The sequence below is a fragment of the Candoia aspera genome, chromosome 10, assembly GCF_035149785.1.
Source record: "Candoia aspera isolate rCanAsp1 chromosome 10, rCanAsp1.hap2, whole genome shotgun sequence".
NCBI classification, from domain to species: Eukaryota; Metazoa; Chordata; class Lepidosauria; order Squamata; family Boidae; genus Candoia; species Candoia aspera.
In genome coordinates this window covers 26,374,119-26,388,598 of record NC_086162.1, presented here as the reverse complement: position 1 = coordinate 26,388,598, position 14,480 = coordinate 26,374,119, and the positions used below count along the sequence as shown (strand labels likewise).

The window sequence follows — 14,480 nt, the reverse complement described above, 5'->3', positions numbered from 1 at the left end:
CACCTGGACGCGCCCCGGAAAAGAAGACTGTGGTTCTACCATCTCGGGTTTTAGATTTCATATTTTATATTTTACAGCTTTGTATAAATTTTACAAAATTTTATAAATTTTATTTTTAATATTTTATTTTTACTGTTTTAATTCCTCTGTAAACCGCTCAGAGTCGTTTTCGAGATCGGCGGTGGAAAATGATTCGTTGATTGACAGAACCCGTGGCTCAGCGACCGGGCCTAATTCCCCCCCGCGGAAGCTGGGGCGGTGCGCATGCGCTGGGCAGATGAGCCCCCTCATTGGTCCCCAGACGCCAACCGAGACGCTGGGTGGGTGAGGCCCCCCGTCGCCATGGAGACGGGGCGGGGGCGGGGTCTGGTTGAAGGGCCTCTTCCGGCGGTCGGGGACCTGGCCGCGCTTTCCCCGCGAGGGCCTCGGCCGGGCGCGCTGTACGATAAGCAGCTGCTGTCCGTGTTCCGCTGGCGCCTCCAAAGCAGCCAGCAGGCGGAAATTCTACCAGTGAAGCTCCCCCGTTGGATGCCACGAGCTTCACCGGTGGAACAACGCCTGCTGCGGATAGAAGCGGTGCAGCAAAAACGTGCGTGCGGTTTCCAGGCCCTGACGGCACCCGCTCCAGCAAAAGGGCTGTGCCCGGGTGGCGGAGGGATCTTGCTCGAATCCGCTCAGCTGCCCATCTTCTGCCCCACCGGGAAGGATTCTTTAGTGTACCGCACAGAAATACAACCCTGCCACAATAGTGTCGCTGGGCACGTGCAAAACTGGGGACTTGTGCTGCAAGAGTTAAACCCTGAATAACTGAATGTGCCTGGGTAAAATAATTTGGCAGCGCTTGCTCCCAACAGCCTTTCAGTCCTGAAAAAAAATCGGCATGCAGAGGGGTTTTTTCCATTCTACATTTGTTGCCCAGAGCACTGAACTACGTCCATTCCTGGCTTGCCCCACGCCTAGATCTGTTTCTTAGGGTGGCCCGCTGTCTGCCAGGAAAAGGGAGGTGACCGGCAGGAAGGGCCTGCGCTGCTTCAGCGGCCGGCGTTTGGGAGAGCCCGGAGAAGCACCTTGACCTTCCGGGGGCTGGCCATGGAGCCCCAAGCGGCCGAGAAGGCCTCGAAAGAGAGGAAGTTCACCATAAAGATGCAAGAAGAAGACGCAGCCTTGGTAAGGGGGAGTGTCTCTGTTTGTTTGTTTGATTGATTGTTGTCTCACCTTTTGTTCAGGAGCTTGTGTTACATGTAATGCTCTCCCCCCAGCAACCTTGTGAGGTTTGTTGAAGATCTCTCTCCGCAGATTTCTTTCCCCCGACACTTACTCCACCTTCTTTGGGTCCTTAACCTGCGGAGAGAAATGCTCTTTCCCCGAGGGACCCTGGCCCCCCCTTTCAGAATCTGAAGCACATTCTTTGCCCACCCAATGCACCTTCCCCTTTCACTTACAGGTGAAGCCCCTCTTCAAACCCACTCCGGCAGCCAGAGCCACACCAGCACCCAAGGCCTGGGCTGTGTCCGGGGGGACGTCCTACGCAGACTATGTTGTTGGGCAAGCTGTGGCCTCCCCCGTTGCTGCTGCCCAGGTGAAACATGCGCCTGCTGCTGCTGCTGCTGCAGTGGCCAGTGCCACCTCAGAAGAAGCCACTCTGCAGGACCAGGACGAGAGTGCCGTGCCTGCCAGCAGCACAGCGGAGGACAGAGGCTCCCCCTTGAACCCAATACCCAAAGCAGGGGCCAAGCACAACAGTATTATTGTTAGCCCCCGGCAGGTGAGATGAAGCAGGCAGGCCAGCAGGGAACGTTCCTGGTCAGTCCCCCATTTTGACAGTGTTGGTGCTGTACAGCTTGGCAGTCACAAGGCCAATCTTTCAAGGCCAGTTGTGGTCAGGGTCTCAGGAACAGCAGTCCAGGAATATGGTAGGACTGGGCATGGCCACCCTGTTCCTGGCTGACCCCCAAGATCAGCTTTCCCCGGCCTGGGCACTGTTCAGATGTGTCGACTTAATCTCCCAGGATTCCCCAAACACCATAGCCACCGCTGAGAATTCTGGGAATTGGCCCAGCCTCTCACCTGCTCCCATCCCTCCCTATTCTCTCAGCAGAAGGCCTTGCCTTTTTCCATCCTGATAAAATACTTCCATGTTCTACAGGAACGCTCAGGGAGTGTTATTCCCACATACTGATGCTGCTTTAGAGTGCAGCTCTGGCGCCTTGCCTTGCCTTGCCTCGCAGAAGTCAGCTGCCTGCCTGTTTCCGTGGCCCCAGGCGGGTTGGATGCTCTCAGTGACACGGGATTCTCTTCTGCCCTCAGAGGGGGAACCCCATTCTGAAGTTTGTCCGCAACGTGCCTTGGGAATTCGGTGAAGTTGTCCCGGATTATGTGTTAGGCCAGAGCACATCTGCCCTTTTCCTGAGGTAAGGAGAGAGAGCTCAGATTCATTTCCACCACAAGCTGTTCACATGGATGGTTTTGGCTCAAACAAACTGGCAAAGTGGGCGTTGGAATTCCCCCCGTCAGGGAAAGTACTTTCATAAAGTAAGCATAAATGCATTTACATACATAGTAATACCTGTTTTAAACTCAAGCTTTTTTCAGTTGCTATTTGAAACGGGAGCAATTTTTGCCAGAAGCAGAGGACCTATGTATGTTCGCAATTCAAAAGGAATCCTTATTCTTGTGCTCATTCCTTTTTGAAAATCACCCAATACTTTAAGGGAAAGAATCTGGCATCACAGTAGTTAGGCCTTCTGCAACTGTTTCAGGTCCAAAATGCTGTGTCCCCCCTGGTGCAAGCTGAATGCTTCCCATCCTTTTGTTGCCTTTTCCTTTGAGCACATAAGATTGTTTCTACACTTTCCACAATAAGAGTTGATGAAATTTGCAGCCTGAAAGGCAATAGCCAGTTTTAGCCATTTTGAGATAAAGATTTACGTTCCATGCCGCAGAATCTTACAGCGGCAAGAATCAGGTTGCTTTTTCCAGACATTGTTGCAGCATCTTAAGCTTCAATATTTGTGCCTTGAGGTCTGGTAAACCCAAACCTTATGGCTATTGTCACTTTGGAAAAGGCAAATTCCCTTCCAACCCTTCTCCTTCTAGCCTCCGGTACCACAACCTGAATCCCAATTACATCCATGAGCGGCTGCGCGCCTTGGGGAAGACGTATCTGCTGCGGGTGCTCCTGCTTCAGGTTGATGTGGTGAGATGCACCCCCCCAGAACAACATCCCCTCGTTCCTGTCTTGAGCAACCAATTCTACAGATTTCCTTGACCCTGTGTTCCATTCTTAGCCCAGTGGTCCGCTAACAAAATCAGGACCACGACTCTTCTGTTCACTCTTTGGGGCTTCAGCAGATACCAGCGGCTGGGACAGAATGGAGGGGTGGGGGCCATTGCGCAGAGTGATACTGGGAAGCACAACCCTTTGCTCTGAGCCAGCCTGAAGGCACCTTGTCCCTTTCTGCATTTCCTGCCTCCTTGTCATTCTCTGGAATGCCCTGCCTTCCAAACCGAGTTGCCTTAGTCGCCAACTGCTTTCTTGCTTCCTTCAGAAAGACCCCCACCAGGCAGTCAAGGAGCTGGCCAAGATCTGCATCCTGGCTGACTGCACTCTCATCCTGGCGTGGAGGTAAGATCCAAACACTGGGCCGGGTGGGAGAGACCTGGCTATGGAAGAAAAGGGGGAGGCTCTAGAAATCAAATTTCCACTTTAAATTTTCCTGAAGGCAAGATGCTGCTGCTCACCTATAAGCCACCTTTAGTCTTTCTCTAAGAGAAACAGAGATAACCCTTATAAATGCAGGGTACAGAGGCAGGTCTCCTGAGCTTCCTACCATGGTTTTCTGATCCCAGCCTCTGTCCTAACAGCCAGGAACCACGCTGAGACAAGGAATAGGTCTCTAGTGTTTTATTACTGCTACATTAGACAGAAAATCCTAACAAACTGAAGAAGCGTGGGAAAAACCCAGACAGATAAACCCCAAAGTCAAGGCGGGTCTGATCTGTGTCTCTTTGAATGGCTGCTTAACTCCTCAGTGCTACGCATGCGTTTTCCCCCCTGGATAGGGGCCCCCTCCTGCTCACCATCAGTACTCATGACATCCTCTGTCCCCCGCCCTTAGCCCAGAAGAAGCTGGACGCTACTTGGAGACATACAAGGCCTATGAGCAGAAGCCGGCTGACCTGCTGAAGGAGAAAGTAGAGCAGGACTACCTCTCGCGGGTACAGCTGTTTCCCACTACCTGCGTAGCGAAGAGAGGCAGAGGCCGCCCAGGGCTCTCCCGGAACCTTCCCAGCCCTGTGCGCTGGCTATAAGCTGCCAGGTGCCCTGCACAGCTACCCATCCCCCCAAGTCTTTTCTTAAGCAACAAGCCAGAGTTTTTGCAAAACACAGCCTGGTGCAGCAGCTGCTTTGTTCTCTCCTAGGTGACCGACTGTCTGACCAGCGTGAAATCCGTGAACAGAACAGACACACTGAGCCTGCTGTCCACATTTGGAGTGAGCCATTTCTCTGGGCTGGGGCTGGGCAGATACAGGTTCAGTGCTTTGAGAGGAGCGCTTCCCCCTAACATAGGAGGGGTCTTCGGTGGCCTCCCAGAAGCTGTTGGAACTCCAGTTCCCATCAACCCTAACCAGTGTAGCGGGGGGGGGGTGGAACTCGCGGTTCAGCAGTAGTTGCAGGACCACCTCTTACCCTTTGCTGTCAAGCTTTCTCCTCCACTCCCAGAAGGTGGGCTGGGGGGGTGTATACACTCTGCCGGAGGTCCCGTCCCACAGTGGTTGGCAGGTCCGAGGCTTACCAGCACGCTCAAGCCATCCCACTTTCCTGGCTGTCCTTAATGACAAGACCCTCTGTTGCTACTTTGCAGTCGCTTGCCAGCATTGCCCAGGCTTCCAAGGAGGACCTTTCCCTGTGCCCGGGAATTGGGCCTCAAAAGGTGAGTGAAGGTGATTGCCCTGGGCCCTTTAGACCATCAGCTGGCCAAAGGGAAGAGAAGCCTTTCCCTTCTTCTGCAACTAGAGGCTTCCATTTTCTAACCTAAGGAGAAGCAAGTCAGCAGCTGCATAAGCACCCTTCCTCAGCTGCTGCTCCTAACACCATTGCAGCTTGTCCTTGGGGTCCTGGCACCCAGTCTTCTCCAGAGAAGGAAGACCAGCTGATGGTAGGTCTGCTGCTAGGATGAGGAGAGACACGGCCATCTCAGTTTGGGAAGCCAAACACAATGGTAGCCCAGCCATAGCACTGCTGGACAGTCCTGCAGTGTGGGCCCCAACACATCCGGAGGGTGCCTGGCACAGGAAGAACGTGCTGCCAGCCTGAAAAGGCTTTCAGTGGGGAACTCCTGGAATTTTATGAAGGGAAAAGCAGGCTAGGCTTTTGGAGTTTGGACTTCACAAGACATCTGGACATCTCCCAAATGTACCTGCTTTCAATTTTCACTTGGACCTCTTCTTCCCAGGCTAAGAGGCTCTTTGACATCCTTCATGAACCATTTTTGAAAGTACCCAAGTAAGCAGGGGTCTCCAAGAGCAGAAGGCAAGGGGCAAAAGACAGTCTGCAGAAACCCATGTGCATCTCTGAGGATCACCAGCTTCCAATCACCTCCCTCCCTCAAAACTTCAGAAACTTGCAACATAGCAACGCAGCCCTCTCAGAGAAGAAATGAAGCCTTATTTTGCTATGTGATTCGTTGCTTCCCAATACAGGCATGTGGGCAATAAAACACCAGCAAGCAGAAACAGTGCAGCCAGTTATTTGTAGGGGGGGAAATGAGCAGAGAAAGCCAAGCCTTCAGAAACACTGGCACGTACAGTTCCTAATTTATTTGGAAGCACAGAAAGCACATGAATAAAAATAAAAAGCCAGCAGCTAATCAATGCTTGGCCCCTGCTGCCCCCACCCTATGATTCACTAGGCCAAAGCTGCCAAATGGGTGGGGATTTACTGTGGGGGGGTTGGTGCTGCCCCCAGCTATGGCAGGAACAGAGCTGTTCCCTCACCACAACCCTGAGATGCCCCCAGCACTGCTGGGAGGCTGCAATTCCCAGCCCTTAGGTGCCTGCTGCAGAAAGTCTGGTCCAGCCCTCCCTCTGCACCTCCCCTCCCCCCTCCTCCTCTTCTTGGGTTTCTGGTTTGGGGCTGCCCCATCAGGTTGCAGAGGTTCTTCCGGCCCCACCTCTCTCGCCACAGAGGCACTCCCAGGGCATCCCAATCCTGCACAAGGGAGCTGGACTCCAGGGACTGTGTTTCTGCCCCGTTTCTGCAGAAGCTCCTCATCCCCCTTTTCCTTCTTGCTTTTCTTCTTCTTTTTGCAGCCAGGGAGTCCCCCGCCAGGTTCCTCCTTGGCTGACCCCAGACTCTCTTCCAGGAGGCTCCCCAGACAGGGGGTGTCCCCCGGGTCCTCAATGGCAGCAGCATCCTGCAGCCCCTCTGCCACCTTCTCCCGCTGCTGCTGCTTCCGCATGCACCCACCCAGAGCTGACACTCCTGCGGGATCGCCCCCCCCTCCCTGCTCAGGCCCCATCTCTCCCGGCAGCCAGCCCCTTGAATAACGATCTGGCAGCCCTTCTGTCTCCACACGATTCTTCTGCTGCTGCTGCTTCCTCTTGCTGCTCTTCCTCCTCTCTGGATCTCCCAGCCCTCCTGGCAAGAGACCTTCCTCCAAGTGGCCCCTCGGCTGGACATTCTGCCCTAGCAGCTGCCCAGAAGCCCCAGGTGCTGGCAGCACAGCCTCCGCCGCCTCTGCCTTCAGGGGGTGTTGCTTGTGCCCGGTCCCCGTCTGCTCTCCCAGCAGCCCCCTCACAGGCTCCATGAGGCACCCGGGAAGCTGCTTGGGACTGCCCCCCTCCCCCCAGGACTCATGCTTCAGGGGTAGCCACTGCTCCAGAGCCCCCCCACCTTCTGCCATCTGCAGCCGCCGTTTCTTGCTCTTCTTCCGGGCAGTCTTCTCCAGAGCTTCCGAGGAATGGGGGGGTCTCTTGGGCCAGCCCCCAAACGGGAAAAAGCGCTGCTTGAGTCCTTCTGGGGCCTGGGGAGCTGGCCTGCCTGCCACTGGGAAGAGGGGCTGGGTGGCGCTGGGATCGCCGTATCTCTCCCAGATGCTCAAGGAGCCACTGAAAGGTGGGGCACAAATGAGGTGACCCGGCTGGCCGGACGGGATCAGCAGGCGGGCACTGCTGCCGGGATCCTCCAGGCTCATCTGCAGACTGTAGACTTTGAGTGTCCCATCCAGCTGAGATGCCTTCACGGTGTGGGAGCTGCACGGCGGCATGGTGTGGCCGGTGAGGCTGGGGGGGGGGGCACGAAACGGTGTGAGAGTCCACTCATTAAGGACTGGCCATCCCAGCAAAGCTGCTTCCGGCTGGGGCTGATGGAACTGGTAGTCCAGGTCCAAGAGCTGCTCCCGAGTCTGGCCGGAAGCTCCCAGGGAGGACTCCTGCGCCGGGCGGTGTCTGCCGGTTAACGTTAGGACCGGCCCCCTCCCGCTGAGCCGGCCCCTCGGGGCCAGGCCACCTTTGCACACCGCCCCCCTCCTGCATCCCCAGCGGCCTCTCCCGGCAGGGCAGGATAGATGACAGCCCGGAGAGCCGCGGCTGTCCGTTCGTGCGGAGACCCTGGGCTGGATAGCTCTGGCTCCTCTCGCCGCCCCTCCCCGCCGGGCACAAGCACGCCGCTCGCCACGCCTTTCACCCACCTCTCCGGGCTGAAGCTGGCGGGTGCTCTGATCAGCAGCAGCTGCTTGGCGGGCCCCCGCAGGGTCTCCGGGCAGAGGGCAGGCCCGGGGGCAAAGCGCCTGGCACAGAACTCCTCCGGGCACTGAAAGCGTGGAGGCCCTGCGGGAAAGCAACAAAGCGATCACGGGGTGGGGGGGCGTCGGGGATCAGCACGCCCCGTATCACGGTAATCCCGGGAGCCCGCTCCGCTGGCCAGAACGGGCAGGCGCCGTCTTGGCGGTGGCAAGAGGGCGCCCGGCCGAAACCCCGCCCCTGCCAACCCCACCCGGCCGGCGATCTCCGTACGTGCGTTAACCGCTTCATCGGATAGACTGCCATGAGCTCAGAAGCTCGGCCAGGGATCTGCGCCCCCTTCCCTGCCCGGCAGAGCCCGAAGACCCGCCCGGGCGGACGAGAGCCGCGCCGGGTCCAGAGAAGCTCACCCGCCGCGGCCCCACCGGGCGCGTCCATGCCTGCCGAGCCACGTGCAGCGCCTCCGCCGCGCCTTCCGGGAGGCTCCATGACGGCGGGGACGCCAGGGGGCGCGGCTGGGGGCGGCCCCTGCGCTGCGCCTGCGCGACGATGACGTCACCTGCCCCCCCTCCCAGCGGGGTTGGTACCGCTCGTTCCCTATAAAGAGAGCGGAGAGGGGCGGCCGTGTTTTTTCCGAGGTTGGCAGCACCGCTCGCGGGCTGTTTGTGGAGATTGCTGGCTGGGCTGCAAGTCCCATCGTCCCGGGACTCTGCCCACCTGACTGGGGCTGATGGAACTGGTAGTCCAGGTCTGGCAAGCTCCGCATTGCTCTCCTCCCCCTCCCCGCGTGTTGGCTGGGTTCACACCAGGCGCCGAGTCCAACTGGTTTCCTTGTCAGCAGACAGCGAATTCAGCCGCAAGGCTGTAAAACGAGCTTTGGGACTTCGTGTGCTGTGTGAACCCAGCCAGTCCTGGCTTGTCCAGCAAGCCACGGCTTTCCGCATTGAAGATAGTAGATTCCAGGGGGCCGCCATACTCGCAGAGGTCAGTGACTCCGTGATGGCAACGGGCGTTGTGAACAAGCACGGTGGCTGGAGAGCGGCCCTCGCTCCTCTGGGACAATCTTTGGGCGGCCCCCCACACGTAGTATGCGGTGTTTGAGAAGCTGTAGATCCGCAGCCGAGGACGCCAATGACCCAACTCGGTTCAGTGAAGCTGCGGCTTGTCTTGCAAGAAGGGGACCGAAGCGCCATCGGCTTGTGGAGAAACCAAAGGCTGCCTTACGGCGGAGGAGTGGGATAGGAAGGGGGCCCTTAACCCAGAATTAGCGTCTTCGGCTAACGTGTTTCCCCAACAGCGAACCCAGAGCGAGGACGCCTTGCCCTGTTGTGATTAGCCAGTTTGGTCCAGTGGTTAAGGCACCGGGCTAGAATCCAGAGGTGGTGAGTTCTAGTCCTGCCTGAGGCAGGAAAGCCAGCTGGGTGACCTTGGGCCAGCCCCCCTCTCTCAGCCCAACCCACCTCACAGGGTTGTTGTGGGGAAAACAGGAGGAGGAAGGAGTACTAGGTATGTTTGCTGCCTTGAGTTATTAAATAAATAATAAAGGCAGGGTAAAAACTAAATAAATTTTCTGGGCTCTCTCCATTTTGCAGCCAGTTGGAATTTGGCTGCATCATTGAGGCCGGGGATAAGGCAAGGCCAGCGTTGTCAGGATCGACAGCCAGGTCTGTAACCCTGTAAAGGACACACGAAGGCTCAAGGGTGGGCAGACTGTTCTGTTGTTGGTGCCTTATGGGGAGCAAGGCATGGAGATCCCACCCGGCAAGGATGCCCTAATCCAGAACTGAAGGACTGCTTGCTTGGCATTGGCTGGCACCTTCAGCATGGCTTCACGCCACTGAGTGTCGCTGTTGCAACAGCATTTGGTGCCGCAGGAGTCCTGTGGACCACAGTTCATGGTGCCCAATCATGGAACACTTCTTTTCAGGAGTTTCATTCTGAGAATAGATCACCTTGGTCAAGCAATTACGGCTTAGTGTGATGCACGTAACTGACCCTTGTTAATCCAGGGGCGTCTTGCTTTGAGGATAGGCATAAGGGCAAGTGAAGGTGTCAGGAACAAAGGGACGCAGCCAGGCTGAGAGTTTTTGCTGGGGGAAGCCTGCATGGTGAGGTGAGCCATGGGCAGGGTGCTCAGATGCCATTTTTAAACAAGTGCATAGTAACGCCGCGCCCCACTGGTACTAGTCACTTCCTCTGGACCGGACAGAATGCAGGTGGGCCGATGAGTAACGATGACGGGCAGGCAACCATATCTAGTTGCAGCAAGAGCCAGAACGTGAGGGTTCAAGGCAGCCAAATGGGCCTGGTTTGTTCTACCAGGGACAGATAATGTGACACCCGTACAAGAAGATGGTGACATTAAAATGAGTGGCTAGTGACTACCCACTGTAATATAGCCAGAAAAGGGGAGCCCAGGGTGCAGTATTGCAGCTGGTTGGCAGGGAGGAAGGCTTTAGGGGGGAAGGACTCGGTCCAGTGGCTTTGGGGAAACTGATGCAAAAGACAAGCAGGAGGCCTGTGCCTGAGCACCTTACAGGTTTCATTGATCAACAGATGCAACCATGTACCCCCCACCAAAAATCCTGGTTCTTCTCTGTCCTGTCTACCAGAAAGCAGAGTCTGCTGAAGGCAACCTCCGGAAAGTGTGGCCCTTGGTCAGGATGAGTCTGCAAGAGCCAAGCAGCAGGTCACGGCCTGGGGGAGGACGGTGAAGGCCCCTGCCCCTCAGCTTCTCCTCCCTGTCCTTTGGTGGCCACACCCGGTTGCCCCCTCTGGCCTGACGTCAGCCATTGGCTCCTCCAAAGCATTTCCGGCCCGCTTGCTTGACAGTCCATCCACCCCTTTCCCATTTGGCCAGGAAGGGTTTATTCCTGTCCTCAAGGCCCCTCGGCTTGTTCACAGAGAGGGGAAGTGCTCTCACAGCTCCTTTCCAAGAAGGGCTCCCAAACGGGCAGCTCAAAATAGCCTCCCTTTCCTCCATCCACCCTTTGGGGCCATTGGCACTGTGGGACCAGCCAGGACCCTGAGCCTCCCTTGTGAATGCCGCACCTTCAGTCCCAGCCTCACAGGAGCTGACCGGGGTTGGTGGGAGGTGGGGGCATCTGGTCCAGCTTCCTGTTTTCTCCAGTAGCCAAATGGTGGTTTCTGGGAGAATCCTGCTGAGGGCCCCTCCTGCTGCATTGTTGAACTGACCTCAGTGGTGTCAAAGGCAGACGCCTCTACGAGTCTAGATTTAATTGGGCTGTTATGGCTGAAAGCCATTTTTAAAACTCTTCTTCCAGGAATTCACCTACCCTCCTTTGGAAGTGATCTATACTAACTGGACAGCAGGTAGGAACAGCACCTTAGACAGCAAGCGAAAAGGGTTGCGCTTTACTTCCCCGTGTACAAGAACCCCTGGCTCACTCATCAGCCCACTCATGTGCCCACTGCTTGCAGCCCTCTGATGGCCTGAAAGGGGGCAAACCAAAAGAGGCCTTTTGACTGGTCACCTGCAGGCAAGGCCTACTCACTCTAGACCAGTGTTTCTCGACCGTGGCAACTTCTGAGAGTTGAAGTCCGCACATCTTAAAGTTGCCAAGATTGAGAAACACTGGCCTAGGTGAACAGTTGAATGGAGATTTACTTGCAAGGCTGCCTTCAGATCTTTATGATGCCATTTTGGCTGCATTTGTCCAAACTAAAAGTTACGTTTCATCCTCTTATGGACTGGCATGTCTTTACCAGCCCCTCTCACTTAGTATTTCTAGCCAGGGGGCACTCTCAGCCCTGGAGCTCTGGCCAGAGGTTGGGTAGAAAAGTGGAGAGGGCAGCTTTATTGTTGGATGTGGCAGATTCTGCCGCTTGGCAAAGAAGAGAAGCTTAAAAGTGGCTAAAAGGCTATTGGGTGCCCCCGATCCCTCTTTCTCCCCACTGGGGAACCTGATGGGCTTCCTAGAAGCGCATCTTCCTCCTGCAAGGACTGTGATGGTGGCGGAGTAGAGGTTGACCCAGGGCATGATTCCAGAAAGAAAGGGCAGAGCAAACAGACCCATCAGCCCAGCGCATGTCTCTGAGTGAAAGCGTAGCGACAGAGCTCTGTATCACCTTCAGGCTCCAGATGTGCTGGGAGCCCGGCTGCTCCCCCCACCCCAGGCGGGTCATATTTCATCCACTTGGGCACGCAGGTCTGTTTTGAAGGAAATGCACTACGAAGTGAAGTGGGAGCTTTTTCCTGAACTTCCCAGATTGTAAACATCCCTCCGACCCCTCACCCGCTCGCCTTTTAGCACTGTCCTGGGGAAGCCTTCAGGACGGGGAAAGGCTGGAGTTTCCGTTCCCCTGCACTGCCCTCTGGCCCTGGGTGGGCGTCAGTGGGTGGGGTGTGTGCCCCAGGTCCTGCACTTGCCCAGCGGAGGTGGTTCGGTCCCCAAAGGAGGTGATTGGCAAGCGGTGCCCTCTGGGGGACCCGGGTTGAGAGGCGACAGTCCGGCCCTGCAGAAGGCTTCTGGGAAAACCAGCTCTCACTGGCCTCAAGGCTAATTCTCAACCCGGGGACAGGACAGGCCCCAAGACCTGCAGTCCCTGGACAGAGCAGGGGACAGGGTGGGCGCTTCTCCCAGCTCCAGCAGCCCACCCCTGCCGCCCCCCACCCACATCCATTCAGGGAAGTTCCCAGGGTAGGACACAGGGCTCCCGAAGAAGAGGGCCAAGCCTGGACGCAGGTTGGTCGCCTCCTACAGAGCTCCGTTGCTGACTATCAGGAAGGCACCTCCAAGCAGGGCCAGGTTTTTTTGGTGTTCTTATTTTGAGGGGAGGGAGGAGGGAGACTATTCCTGGAAACCTGGCTGCTGCTGCTGCTGTGGAGGAGGCGGCGGCGGCAGCCAAGGGCTGCTTTCCTTGTGAGGCAGAGCCTGGTTCCCTGGAGGCCTCTGGGCTAGAGGGAGAGGCTGGCCAGGGCCGGACTATTCTTCAGCCATCAGCAAAGTTTACATCTCGCAGGATAAATGTTCTGGCGCTTCCCGTGTGTTTACAGCCAGGGGACCGCTTGCCGGACAGGACAAGGCAGGGCAGGAGCAGGATTGATGGGGACGCAGCGTGACTGGAGTGGGCCCTGGGAAGGACTGTTTGTCTTTCTCGGTGGGATCCGGATGCCTTTGCGGGGAAAGGTGAGGCAGCCTGGCCAAAGGGCAAGCGGCTCCGGAGGGAGCACGCCGCCTCCAGACTGCAGCCCTGTGGGATCGGAACACGCACCCCAACACCAACCCCTCCGAAGCAGCAAATGCCTGCAACATCTGACCTGCCAGCCGGTGTTTGCTGAGATGGCTATTTTAGCTGTTTATTTTTAAAATTTGTATGCCGTTCATCTAAGCATCTTACAATATATTAGAATCACAGGATTTAAAAATTCAAATAAAAATCCAAATACATAATAAAATAAGCACATGAATTAATTAATACATACAAGGAAGTAAACATCTAAACCAGCAGGCAAAGGAGTTAAGTGTCCTTATGCAGCATATACGTTTCAAAGTAACATATATCAAAAAGCCTTGGAGAATAGACGTGCCTTTGCCCAATGCCAAAGAAAAATTTCCAACACTTCTTGATAAGTCAGGTGCTGGCAGAAACAAAACCAGTGACAGCGCAGCTATCAAGCGACAGAGAGAAAGAACCCTGAACTTGCCTGCAAAAGGGCTTGCTGTCCCCTCCTCCTGGGCAGTCCTGGGATCTCCTGGTGGCCTTCCATCCCAGTAGGAATGGGATTTTTTCTTGGTCAGCCCAGGCCCAAACATTAAGAGGGGAAAACAAACCATTGGGAACTGAGTTCAGTGCAAGCCAGGGGTGAAAGGAATGCTGGGGAGGGGGTGGCAGGAGAGGAGAGAACCTGCCCCCCCCCAAAGTGGCTTTTATTCCTGTAGAGAAAGCGCCCCGGCAGAGAGCCCAGCCTGCTGCTTGCAAGGGGCAGGGAGCTGCCATCCTCTGGCTCCAGGGCTCTTGTGCCTCTCCTCGCTGGGTGCTGGGCCAGGCAGTTCCTGGCACAGGTGAGTCAGGCCAAGTTGGGCAAGCGAGCCCAGGCCAGGCCAGCCCCACGCTCCCATGACGGGTTGGGGTGGCCCAGTGCCCAGCATGCCATCCCCACATCCGTCCTCCCAATGTCTGGGGGAGCTGGCCGGCCACTGAGCCAGTCCGAGGAAGGCGGCGGGCTCCCTGCCTGCCAGCAATGGGGGGAGGAGGGGGAGCTCATGCACGAGTTGGGGACAGAGGGGGACGGAAGTGGGGTGGGAGGACCACGGCAGCTTTGCCTGTGTGCGCGCATGTGTGTGGAAGGGATGGGCGTGGCCGCTGGTTCTCTCCTACACCTCACTTCTAAATCCCCATAGACTGGAAGTAAGGATGGAGGCGGAGAGAAAGGGGGGGGGGATATTGCAGAAACCAAAATACAGAAAGCCTGGACTTGTCCAAGGAGACTTTGTGGGCCAGGGATCCCCGAATCCCGCCTTGCAAAGGGTTCTTCATCCACCCTTCAGCGGTGGGGAGCGAGCCAGGCAAAGGGTCAGTGCATCCTGCCCGTCGCCCCCTCATGTGTATCCACGTGTCCCTGGATATACGTTCCACACTTGGAGCCCCACAGACCTTTAGGAGAGGGGGCACCCAAGCTTTCTTGCTCATACAGGGCAGGAAAGACAGGCTTGGTGTCAGAAGGCCTCCTGCTGTTCCTTCTCTCCTGACTTGTGCAGCTCAGGGCCTTGTGC

The 14,480-nt window shown here is 56.4% G+C and overlaps 2 protein-coding genes across 2 annotated transcripts; one reads left to right on the top strand and one right to left on the bottom strand.

Annotated features, from left to right (window-relative positions):
- The first annotated feature begins 932 nt into the window (after positions 1–932).
- On the top strand, positions 933–5,709 carry ERCC1 (ERCC excision repair 1, endonuclease non-catalytic subunit). The gene is made up of 9 exons (XM_063312101.1): positions 933–1,167; positions 1,445–1,765; positions 2,308–2,411; positions 3,097–3,196; positions 3,549–3,625; positions 4,119–4,218; positions 4,423–4,494; positions 4,866–4,934; positions 5,457–5,709. The coding sequence occupies exons 1-9, from the start codon at positions 1,090–1,092 to the stop codon at positions 5,508–5,510; spliced, it is 975 nt and encodes a 324-aa protein (XP_063168171.1). The 5' UTR covers positions 933–1,089; the 3' UTR covers positions 5,511–5,709.
- A 109-nt stretch (positions 5,710–5,818) lies between these two features.
- Positions 5,819–8,234, bottom strand: POLR1G (RNA polymerase I subunit G). The gene is made up of 3 exons (XM_063312100.1): positions 8,154–8,234; positions 7,692–7,830; positions 5,819–7,284 (listed from the first exon to the last, which is right to left on the bottom strand). Exons 1-3 carry the CDS (start codon positions 8,230–8,232, stop codon positions 5,994–5,996), a joined length of 1,509 nt encoding a protein of 502 aa, XP_063168170.1. The 5' UTR covers positions 8,233–8,234; the 3' UTR covers positions 5,819–5,993.
- Between the last annotated feature and the right edge of the window lie 6,246 nt (positions 8,235–14,480).